Source organism: Vulpes lagopus, chromosome 8 (genome assembly GCF_018345385.1).
Source record: "Vulpes lagopus strain Blue_001 chromosome 8, ASM1834538v1, whole genome shotgun sequence".
NCBI classification, from domain to species: Eukaryota; Metazoa; Chordata; class Mammalia; order Carnivora; family Canidae; genus Vulpes; species Vulpes lagopus.
Genome location: NC_054831.1, coordinates 132,759,551 through 132,771,835, shown reverse-complemented (window position 1 = coordinate 132,771,835; position 12,285 = coordinate 132,759,551). Strand labels below are relative to the sequence as shown.

General features: G+C 51.5%; 1 protein-coding gene across 2 annotated transcripts in view; it reads left to right on the top strand.

Moving 5' to 3' along the window:
• The first annotated feature begins 1,269 nt into the window (after positions 1-1,269).
• PDPN (podoplanin) overlaps positions 1,270-12,285 on the top strand; it is a 30,011-nt gene continuing 18,995 nt past the window's right edge. For both annotated transcript variants that reach the window (XM_041764787.1, XM_041764786.1), the window contains exon 1: positions 1,270-1,590. In XM_041764787.1, coding sequence (XP_041620721.1) covers positions 1,524-1,590 — 67 coding nt within the window. In that variant the 5' untranslated portion in view covers positions 1,270-1,523. The remainder of the gene's footprint in view (positions 1,591-12,285) is intronic.

The window sequence follows — 12,285 nt, the reverse complement described above, 5'->3', positions numbered from 1 at the left end:
CCCTTTGACCCCTGGGTCCCTTTCCCGTCTTTAGGTCAGATATCAGCTCCTATCTTGTAGGTAGCCCCAGAATAAGACGGTGTCTAGATCTTTAGAAATAGGGAATCTCCCCACGCCCGACCCACAGAAGCCCACCTGCACGTGACCACACCGCAGTGTTTCACACGCGGTTTGAGAAGCCAGGTCACAGGACGTGGTTTATTAAACACCCCTGTGGACAAGTTCTCCTGCAACGCCGGCTCAACACGTGGATTCCCAAAGGGCCCGATTGAAGGAGTTGGGTGTGGAGCCCAGGAATTTGAGCTTTTAAAGCAACTTCCCCCTTGTGATTCCTACGACAGAATAAATTTGGAATCAGGGTCTGAGATGAGGATCTGAAAATAGCCGGTGTTCACGCAGGTCAGGGGCTTTGGGGCCTTGTCTGCAGCTTCTTTTTGTTGAGTCGAATTTGTGGCACCTGGGAACGGGTGGAGGCCGTGTCCCCATCCCCTCGTCTTAAAAAATTTTCTTTTTTAAAAGAATTCCAACAGTTCAAAAGGAAAGTTAAAAAGAAACCCACAAGTTTGCCTTGTTGCTAACACGCAGTACCGAGATCAGGGCAGGATTGCTGAAACCAGTAAAGGGGGATTACGGGCCGAATTCCAGGAGGAACAGGGATGGGGGCGGGCTGGAAGGGGCCACGGTGGCCAGGTGGGTCCTGACGCCTGCGCGGCACCTCACGGGCTGCGAGCCCCGCATCCACGGGGAGGACCAGCAGACCTCAAACAGCCCTTTTTCTATCACTGCCGGAGCCAGCGAGTCCTCCAAACTCCCCACCGGCTCTCCGGGGCGCCGCCGGAGCCCGCCTCCCCTGGTCCCTGGACAAGGGAACAGTTTACCGGCCCCATCCGCCCCCGGCCCACCCAGACGAGGCGGCCACTTTTTTTTTTTTTTAAGCCATCGGATTCAATATTTACAAGAACAATCCCATGCTTGGTTCTAAAATTGCTGGCTGTGCAAGGAAGAGTTTACTTCTAACAACAACAACAAAAATCCAAAAAACCAAAAAACCCCAACAACACTGGCTTGTGCCTTAGTCTTTTTTTTTTTTTTTTTTAAATCAAACTAGCAAAGTAAAATATTCTACAAAACTGAATTGCTTCCTGCGTGTCCCCTTCCCCTGGGGGCTCCGGCTCCTGCGCCCTGTAACTTTAAACCTGGCCTGAGGTCGGGCTTTGGCGCGGCCAACGGCGGCGGAGGGCGGGCCCAGCGAGCCCGGGACCCCTTAGGGCCGCTCCGCCCTCGCCGGGATAAAGGCGGCTCCGGGCTCCTCGCTCCTCGCAAAGTTTCCAGCAGCAAAGTCAGCTCAGCGGCAGCGGCTGCGGGAGGAAGAAGCTTGGGGACCCTGGGCGCTGGGGCTCCTGCTCCCCGCGGCCTTCCAGCCCCTCTTCCCTGGCTCCCAGGGCCGGGCCTGGCCACAGAGCTTGGAGCGCCCCCAGCGCCGAGACAACCGCTGGCCCCCAGGGGACCGGGCAGCCGACAAGATGTGGAAGGTGCCAGTCCTGCTCTTGGTTTTGGGCGGTGCGGGGCTCCGGGTCCCGGCAGCAGGAGGTAAGCCTGGGCCCTGCCGCGGTGATGGGGCTCTGGGACTCGCCCAACGCCTGGGCCCTGAACTCGGGGTTGCCCGGCGGAGCCGAGGGGAGCTGGCTGTGCGTGCCCGCGGGCCCAGGGGCCCGGAGAAGGAGAGCCCAGGGCTGAGCCGGTGCTGGCAGCAGGTGGGGCCCAGGGGCATCCCTCCGGGCGGGCCGACCTCCTGCAACCTGCTGCTCAGCCCTCACTGGGGGTTAAGGGTGGGAGCCGGGAGCCCTGTGCTGGCGGGGCTGGGCTCCCCATGGGGCTGCATGGGAGGGGTGCGCAGGGCCCCAGAAGAGGCCGACCCTCTGTATGGGGGGACACTCAGCAGTGCTGGGGGGGAGGAGGCTCCCGGTGGGCTCCCTCAGACCTGCCAGGTCTTACACCCCATGCACCACCCCGCTGGACGCCCGCTAGGCTCCGGGGAGAGGATGGTGCGTGTGGAAGGATGGACGTGCGGGAGGCAGCGGGTGAGTGTTGTGAACCTTGTGGGTTTAAGTTGGTTTGGGGCCATGTGTTGGACTTGGCCAGCGTCAATGACCGAAGGAGTGTTGGCGTCTCCTTGGACCTGACCTGTGTCAGGTGTGACGGTGGGAGCTCCCCTGCCCCCCACCCCACCCCCACCCCAACTCTCACATCCTCTTCCCATCTGGCTCTTTTCCGCCCGGTGTGCTGTGCTGGTGGCATCCGTGCACAGGTGTCGACATTTGATTTTTCTTGGGCTTTCACTTTAATCTGTTCTCCCCAATAGAATATAAGCCCCCCAGAGCAGAGTGCTGTCTCGGCCCCGATCCCCAGGGCCAAAGCAATATCGGGCACGTAGTACTTGCTCACTAAATATTGGTTGAAGGAACCGTAAGCGAACCAGTGATCTTTAGAGTTGGGGGTTGCTGAAAGGTAAACTGTATTTTCCAGATTGAGAACAGAGGTGGGTCTAGTACCAGAAAAATCCCCCTTTGGAGGGAGTGCTTTGCGGGAGGGACAGACCTGACCCAGGCACCTATAATTCCGTGGCCTGGGGAAATTATACGGGGTGCACTGCTCTCTGCCAGGCTGTCTGCCTCAAAGGGCCTTGAGCAACTATCTTTACAGGCCCCTGGGCTATTCGTGGCAGGCCTATCTTTGGAACTTCTCTTTCCACCGGCGCACACACGGCTCCGCTCTTCGGTTACATTTCCCTTTTGGCGAGACCGAGTGCGGATGACACCGGCCTGTGCTCCCCGGGGCAAGGGGTGGGAGACCCCCAAAGCAAGCCACATCCCAGCTCAGCTCAGGAAAGGCAGCAGCTGGGCAGCATCCTCCGTTTCCTCCTAGGAAAGGGTTGGCTGGAATCAGCTTTAAGCCAGTTTTTGAAAGTCAGAGGTGGGGAGCGGGTAGCGGAAGGGCTGGGCTTGACCTAGGCATCTCCAAACCTGGTCTGGAAAACAAAAAAGAATCACCGGCCGCCGTTGGAGCTAGAATCTGCCTAGAATCTGCCCGGGCTAAGGACAGACACCCCCGCCCCCGCCCCGCCTCCTCCCCAGGCTGGGGCTGGCTGTGAGGGGATGCTGAGCTGCTGGGCTGCCGACAAGCAGCTGAGGCCCAGGACGGGTTTTGTCCGAGAATAATGACCGAGGCCAAGGGAATATGGATGAATAAGTTCATTGAGCTGAGCTATTGTGGCTCTCGCGGCGGCGCCGGGCTGGGGGTAATTATGGTGATGAATTTTATTATCCTTCTCCCAGGGTCCTACTCCCCACTGGGGCGCCCCCATCTAGTGCATAATCTGGTTCCGTTTTGTAATCTGGTCCCATGTGCTGTCTCTTTGGAGCTGAGTGGATTCAAGGGAGCCCCGTGGTCCACACATCTGGCCTTGTCCTCGGTTGTCGGGCCCGCCCCGGCTCTGAGCTTCCATCCAAAACACCCAGGCCGGGGCCCCTCCGCTAGTCCGTTTATTTTGTGAAATCCTGCAGGCTGCTGCTTGCCGCAAGCCCACATGTGATTTCCCGGGACTGGTCCACCCAGGATTAATCATGCGGCAAACAAATTTCCCTGTGATTTCCCCGAGACTCCTGGCAGTGACTTAGGGAGATCTTCGAGTTGCTAAGAGTTTTTGTGGCGCTTAAGGCATCGATCAAGCATTTAGTAAACACCAGGTCCGCTGGAGTCTTTGGGAGGGAGGTGCTCCCGTTACCGTGGCGAATGAGATCCAAAATAGAGTTTAACGGAGAAAAGCAACTTTTTAAGAAGTATCCGAGCGTGCCAAGGCTAAGTCGGGACTCGGAGAAGAAGGCAGAGGTAGGCGGTCCCTTCTCTCTTTCTCCGGCCTCCGAAGTGAGTGGTCCCTGCTGGGGTAGCCGCTCCATACCAGTGGGTTGTCAAGAGCCCAGATGCTGGTGTGACAGTTGGCGTGACAGTGAGCATCTGGCCAAGTAGGGAGGACACCACCTCCCGCCACGTCCACCCCCACCGTGTGCTCGGAGTGTCACAGTTCCCTCCTTCAATCCTTACAACTCCTTAAATTACACATCCTTATCTCCAGAGTATGCCAGCGCTGGGATTCAGAAATGGGTCTCCCTCCAAACCCCAAGCGCTTTCCAGGACATTACAGAGCCCCATAAACACTAACGGTCGACCTTGAAATTAGAGGTGAATGTCCCTTTAAGCTCCTTACACGTGAAAACAAACAAGAATGTAAAGGTACCAAAAGTCCTTTCCGTTTGGAGCTTGCCATTCAGTGCCTGTAGGAGTGAGGATGTCGTGGTGCGTGACAATAGGACTCATGGCTTCGTTCCCCAAATGGTGACCCAGCACCTCTTGGGCGCTCGGTGGGGAGCCAGGTGCAGGATTGGAGCTGTGTGCACGTTGGAGAGTCACACCTGACTACAAAGCATTCCCCAAGCCCTTGCCAGCAGAGCAACGGACCTGTGCTTTAAATTCCACTGGCTTATCTGAATATTTGTCATATTTCTGGCTCTAAGAACATACACGCCAGGTTACAACTTGTGGAAATGTTTCAGGGGAAGACAGAGAAGACTCGAGTGCCAGCAGTGCCCTTGTGAAACCCTTTTGGGGAATCGAAACAAGATCTCCCAAGGCTCTTCAAGGAAGCCGTGCCATTCCCGCCACCCCGAAGCCCCCCAAGGAAATACGGGTCCAGCGTGAGCCATTTGTTGGAGGGGAATCCAGTGACTGGGGGGACCCGGTGGGGAGCACTTCTGCAGCTGAGTCACCAGTTAAGGGAGATAAGCCTTGGGATTCCCGAGGGGTGGGCAAGAGCTAAAGAATGCTTGATTGAAATTCTGAATCCTTCCCCTATCGATTCCTTCAAACTTTTTGGGGGAAGGAAAGAGAGCAGACATCTTCCCCGAGGGCTAGGAGCTGGAGCCAGGTTAGGCAACAAAGCGGCTGCTTCAGTCCTGGCTGCCATCAGGACCCTCCAGGACCCACCAGGGCCCATCAGGACCCATCAGGACCCACCAGGACCCTCCAGGACCCTCCAGGACCCACCAGGGCCCACCAGGACCCTCCAGGACCCACCAAGCAGGCAGGCCAGTCTGAGGCAAGTGTTCCCCAGAGCTTCAGAGATTGGGGTGGCTGAGCTCCGCCTGCTTCTTGTCTGGCCCAGCGACTTTGCCTGTGACCCACTCCGAGGAGGTGGATTTGTCTTTGGAGGGGAATCTTGCCAAGTCCGGGGGGACCCTGCAGACCTGGGCACCTGGCTCCCTTAGTTGTCTTGAAGAGCTGCAAACTGAAGTTGTTTGGGGCGACACTCAATATCACGTAGGGAGAAAACCAAAAACCCAACAAACCGATTGAAGGGATAATCACCTTTCCCCCGAGGAAGGTGGGCTTCCTCTATCCAGGGGGTAGAGCTGCCCTGTGCCTCCGACAGCGGAGGGGGTACCGCGGGGCACACGGGGGAACAACCGACGGTGTTAACATTCGTAGCGTGCAGGGGTGTCGGGGACCTATGGGTGGGAAGCAGGGAAGCGGGTCCTGGAAGATGTGCAAACACAGTACGGATGGGAATGCGGTGCTTCCTACAATTCCTTACAATGTCTCCGTCCAGGAGAGTAAAACACAACCGACTTAAAAAGCTGTTGGCTTATGAATAGTATCCTGCCTGAGGAAGAAAGGTGCCGGTCTGCCTAGAACCTAGAGAGGGAGAGAAAGGGGATGAGGATTGACGGCGGTAGACCCGCCCTGCCCCAGGAGTTCATATGTTTAGCAAGCACATGTCGAGTGACTGCACTGTGAGTCAGGCAAGGCACATGGAGCCCTGCTACAGCCCGTGTGCAAGATGTCCTGTGGGGTGGCCTTGGGTCTCAGCCACGGTGACTGTCCTATGATGAATCAGGGACCCTGTTCCATCACAGTCTGGAAATGTATTACACCCAAGAGCTGCACCCTTTGTCTTTGTGGCATGTGCGCCAGGTATTTCCTCTTGAGGAGGGCCTGCCTCGGACAGCAAACAAGCGTAGGCTTGGAAAACGGTCTCCTGTCGCAAATAAACTCTTTGGTTTCCTGGCCTCTTGTCAATTTGGCTACTGTGAAATGGAAGCATCTGAGTTGGGTCACCCCGTAATAAGATTCAATTTCTGGGGACGGCCTGGATGGCTCAGGGGCTGAGTGTCAGCCTTTGGCTTGGGTCATGAGGCTCAAGTTGAGTCCCACGTCGGGCTCCCCACAGGAAGCCTGCTTCTCCCTCTGCCTGTGTCTCTGCCCCTCTCTCTCTCTCTCTCTCTGTGTGTGTGTGTGTTTGTGTGTGTCTCGTGAATAAATAAATAAAATCTTTTTTTTTTTTTAAAAAAGAACTTTTTTAGAGAAGCACAGAGTGGGCAGCAAGATAGATGTCTGTGGTGTACTTGTAAAAAAGAACATAGGAGACAACATAAAATGGCACGTCCTGAGCAGCAAACACCATTAACTGCCACTAAGAGTTTGGAGACGAGATTCTTTGGCCTTCAATGGCCAGGAAAAGCCTAATGGGGCACAAGGGCTTGGTCTCGGCTGTGAAAAATGGTAGGATTGGTTGGACAAGGTGACAGGGAAGGGCAACGCAGGCAGGAGCGATTGCTCGAGCAAATGCATGGAAAGTAGAACAATCTGGAGTTGGATGGGAAGACTCATGCAGGCTCGCTGGGGTTGGAGTGGGGATAAGTCAGGGAGAAGGATGAGTCCCTGCTCAGTGGAGGAGGCAAGACGCAATCATGGCAAATGGGGTAAGGAGCTATGAATAGCGGTTGGCAGGAAAAAATTGATGACAGGAACCATGTGGGATTGAATCTAGTTTATGGGATGACTTGGGTGAGGGGGGGGGGGTTAGGAGATGAGAGACTAAGTGTGGTGACAACCAAATGGGGGATGAGCTCAGATTTGGAGGAATCCGAGCTAGCATGACTTACAGCTCAGAATTTCCCGACTTCTTATTCTTCCTTCATTTCCCAAGTTCCCGCTGTTCATCTCTTACAACACAACATTACTAAATATTTTTTTTTTATTGGTAAGTAATTCACAGATCATAAAATTAACCCTTTGAAATGGACTAGTCAGAGGCAACTGGTGGGCTCAGTCGGTGGAACATGTGACTCTTGAGGGTTGTGAGTTTGAGCCCCATGTTGGGTGTAGAGATGACTTAAAAATAAAATCTTATAGGAAGAGATAAATTGAATAATCAAACCACTAGAAGTTGTTCCCGTTTTCTCTGTCTCCCATCTCTGGGCAACCACTGATCTGCGTTTTGTGTCTATGGATTTGCCTCTTGTGGGCATTTCATATAAATGGAATCCTACAGTATGTGGCCCTGGGCCTGGCTGCTTTCACCCAGTGTGATTTCAACGTCCATTTCTGTTGCAGTGTGTGTGTCAGAATTTTATTCATTTTTTTTTAATTATTTATTTATGATAGTCACACAGAGAGAGAGAGAGAGAGAGGCAGAGACACAGGCAGAGGGAGAAGCAGGCTCCATGCAACGGGAGCCTGACGTGGGACTCGATCCTGGGTCTCCAGGATCGCGCCCTGGGCCAAAGGCAGGCGCCAAAGCGCTGCGCCACCCAGGGATCCCCGAATTTTATTCATTTTTAACGGCCAGATACTACTCCACTTGTGGTTTATCCATTCACCGCTGGATGGACGTTTGGCTTGCTTCTGCTCTGGGGCTCTATGAATACCGTGGCCATGAACATTCGTGTACAAATCTTTACGTGGATGTATGTCTTCATTTCTCTCGGGTGTATCCCTAGGAGTGTGATTGCCCAGTCATATGAGAACTTTACCTTTTGAGGAACTGCCAAACGGCTTTTCAAAGTGGCTACATCATTTTACATTCCAAAGACCATGCAGAAGGGTTCCAATTTCTCTACTTCCTCACCAACACTTGTTTTGTGTGTGTGTGTGTGTGTGTGTGTGTGTGTGTATGTGTTATTTTTGTTTCATTTTTTGATGGTCGCCCTCCTAATGGATATGAAGTGGTATCTCATTGTCATCTTCATTAGTATCTTCCTAACGACTAATGATGCTCGGCATCTTTTCAGGCATTTGTTGGCCATTTACATATCTTATTTTCTTTTTAAGATTTTATTTTGAAGTACTCTCTACACCCAGCGTGTGGCTTGAACTCACAACCCCGAGACCAAGAATCACACACTCCACCAGCAGAGCCAGCCAAGTACCCCCATATCTTCTTTGGAGCAATGTCTATTCAAATCTTTTTCCCATTTTAAAATTGAGTTGTCTCTTCATTGTGGAATTCTTTATATATTCTGGATACCAGACCTTTATCAGACATAGGAATGGAAAATATCCTTCCCACTCAATTTCTTGATGGTGTCCATCGAAGCACAAATAGTAAAATCTTTAAAGTCCCATTTATCTATTTTTGCCCCTGATTGCCTATATTGTTGGTGTCAAATCTAAGAACCCATTGCTTCATCCAAGGTCACAAAGGTTGACTCTTGTGTTTACTTTCAACAGTTGTGTAGTTACAGATCTTATGTTTAGGTCTTCAGCCCACTGGGAGTTACTTCTTATATGAGATACAAAGTAGAGGGCTCACTCCATTCTTTTGCATGTGGCTGTCCGGGTGTCCCAGGGCCATTAGTCGAAATTCTTGATGGTCATTCTTTTCCATCAAGTTATCTTGGCACCTTTGTCAAAAAGTCAATTGCCCATAAATGGACGGGCTTATTTCTGGACCCTCAATTCAATTCCATTTTTCTATACATCTATCCCTTCGCCAACGCCACACAGTCTTGATTACTGTAGTTTTGTTGTAAGTTTTGAAGTTGGGAAGTGTGAGTCCTCCTACTTGGCTCTTTTTCAAGATTGCTTCAACTTTTCTTATTGCTGTATTTTAGTTATTTGTGTACATCTCTTGCCCATTAGAGAGTGGGACCCATGTCTCACTCAGCACTTAAAAGATATGGTTGATACATAATAAACATTTTTCAGGAGGAGGAGGGAGGAAATACAGTCATCCACGCATTTAGGCAGAAACAACAAAGACGCAGGTGATAGAAATCTAAAAATCAGGTTGGAGGGATGATAGATTTGAAACCAATGTCATAAGGAGGAGTTCAAGTTTGTGCACTCTGTTCTAGACAGAGGGACTTTGAGGTAATAGTAGGACATCCAATCTGATGCACCTGATGGGTACCTGGGAGGAAAATCAAAATGACATTGGAGCTAAGCCCTACAGACACAATTTGCTGCCTGAACTCCTCCCCATTCATCAGAAACAAGGGGAGAACGATGGCAAGGAGGGTCAGAAGAGATTCCCCCTCGCTAAGAACAATTATTTTTAAAAATCTACCAAAGCATACTTCAAACTCCCCAACCAGGCTCAGGATCAAGGCCAAGAGCAGCTAATGGAAACACAGCCACATTCTGCACATTCCTGCAGGGCCTCATCCTCCTCGGTGCACAGCTGGGCTGTCTGTGAGCTACATGGGTGGATGGTGAGGTCAGATCCGAACGGGCTTCTCTTTTCACTCTTGCAAAATCAGGGCCTGTTCAGCTGACAGCCCTGATGAATCAGAAGCTCAGTTTCCGAGCAGATGGCAAGTGATTTCCCAAATTCTCTGCCACCCCGTTGAGATGCTCTGTTCCAGGGCAGGACTTCTAAAGCAAGTTGTAGTCATTTGGTTTTTCACGTACTAAACAGCCCTCTCTACGAGATGGCCTTTCACTCAGGACGCTGAACCCAGCTAGTTCCAGCAGACTTATTACAGAGGTGTTGATTCCAGTCTATAAAGCTGAACTCATTTCCTCTTTTACTGAGAACATTCTCTTGGTCAACAGAGAAAACCTCTTTCCAGGTTGAGTAATCTTGGTTGAAGTTGTAATCAACAGCCTCTAGTTTTAACACTTGAGGAGTTCTGAGCCCTGGTTGTGGTTGGGGGTGAGCAGGTAAGCTGATTTGTGAATGCTGAGAAGTGTGACTATTTGTGGATTCATTCATTCAGCTCTCAGAGGCCCCGCCAGTGGCTGGGCCATAAACCTGCAGCAGAGTGAGATGTTGCTCCCAGGAAACATATAGACGTTAGTAGAGAAAAAGTGGTCGGTGTTGGTTTTATCAAGCCTGGTACTAGGTTAGAAGAATTGCTTCCTCTTGGCATCCCGGGAAGGCTCTGAGGAAGCAGTAGCTCACCTGGGCCAGGTAGTACAGTACGTATGGTTTACATGGACAATGGAGTTGGAAGGATGAAACTCCAGGTGCCCTTGACATCCAGAAGCCCACAGAGCAGCTTCAGTGCCACCCCAGCCCTTGCCACATGGAGTAGAGAGACTATGAGGGGAGCTGCTGAAGAGTGACCAGTACACACAGAGCCTGTGTGACACGGTGGCGCGAGGGGGCTTTGGAGTCTCACAGAGCCGATGTCTAATCCCTGCATCACCACTTGCTGGCTATGTGAGTGGTTTACTCTCAGCCTCACTATCCTTAGCTTCAAAATGAGGATGACATTAGTTTTGTTTTGTTTTGTTTTGTTTTGTTTTTTGATGACATAAGGCTTTTGTAAAGATCGGGAGAGAGTGCTTGGTACCATGTTTCCTACATCCTCCCGTAAATTCAAAATAGCAACCATCATTACAATACCTCTTCCTTGGAAATGCAAACTGGTGTCGCCACTGTGGAAAACAGCGTGGAGGTTCCTCCAAGAATTAAAAATAGAATCACAGGGGTGCCTGATGGCTCAGTCAGTTAAGCATCTGACTCTTGATTTCTGCTCAGATCGCGATCTCAGGGTTGTGAGATTGAGCCCCGCTTTGGGCTCCGTGCTGGGCATGGAGGCTGCCTGAGATCCTCTCTCTCCCTCTCTGTCTGCCCCTTCCCACTCACACTCTCTTTCTCTCAAAAAAGAAATAGAACTACCATATGATCCAGTAATTCCACTACTGGGCATTTATCCAAAGAAAATGAAAACACTAATTTGAAAAGATATATGCACCCTTCTGTTTATTGCAGCATAATTTGTGATAGCCGAGACATGGGTGCAACCTAGTGTCCATCCATAGATGAATGGATAGAGAAGAGGTGGCATTTATAGACCATGGAATATTACTCAGGCATAAAAAAAGAATGAAATCTTGCCATTTGCAACACCGTGGATGGAGCTGAAGAATATAATGCTGAGTAGAATAAGTCAGAGAAAAACAAATACTGTATGATTTCACTGATGTGTGGAACTTAAGAAATAAAGCAATGAAAAAAAAGACACAAACCAAAAAACAGACTCCTAACTACAGAGAACAAACTGGTGGTTGCCAAAGGGCAGGAGGTGGGGGGTGGGGATGGAAGAAATAGGTGAAGGGGATTAAGGGTGTTTTTAGTGTGATGAGCACTGACTAATGTGTAGAATTATGAATGACTATATTGTACACCTAAAGCTAATGTAACACCATGTTAATTGTAATAGACTAAAAAATAAATACATAAATAAATTAAATACTGGGCGCTTGGGTGGCTCAGTTGTTGAGCATCTTCCATCCACTCAGGGTCCTGGGATCGAGCCCCAGGTTGGGCATCCTGCTCGGCAGGGAGCCTGCTTCTCCCTCTCCCACTCCCCCTGCTTGTGCTCTCTCTCTCTCCCCCTCTGTCAAAGAAATAAATAAAATCTTTAAAAAATAAAATAAAACACCTACTTGTTGGGCGGTCATGGAGATTAACTGGGGATTTGTGAAGGGCACCCCGTGGCTCCATTGATTCTCCGCCATCAGGGGAGAGAGAGCATGCAGGTGGCGGGGAAGCCTGGTGTTGTGCGGCGAGGACTGCACGTCCTGCTCCGTCCACCCGCCAGGGACTTGGTGGGAGTCGCCGCTAGGGAAACGAAAGCTGAGTCCCCAGCCACACGGACCCCTCTCCTTTCTTTGCTGCTCCTCTTCAGCTGCAGAGCCCGTCAGAAGGCTGCCTCTTTGGGGCACTGTGCACAACGCCCCCTCCCTGAAGTCAGGGAACACGGCTCCAAACCCTAATGTGTAAGCGTCGCTTCTGGTTTCTTCAGAGGAACTGGTGACACTTGTCGGACCTCAGCCTTGACACGTCTCTCTTGAATTTCACGTGTCCCCGGTGCTGACGGGAGGTGACTGCACCCCACCACGGGCCTGGGCCTGCAGGGGCTGCCAGGGTGGGACCCAGCAAGTGGACAGGCTGCTGCTCGCTTGCAGAAGGAACAGCAGAGCCACAGAGCTCATCCT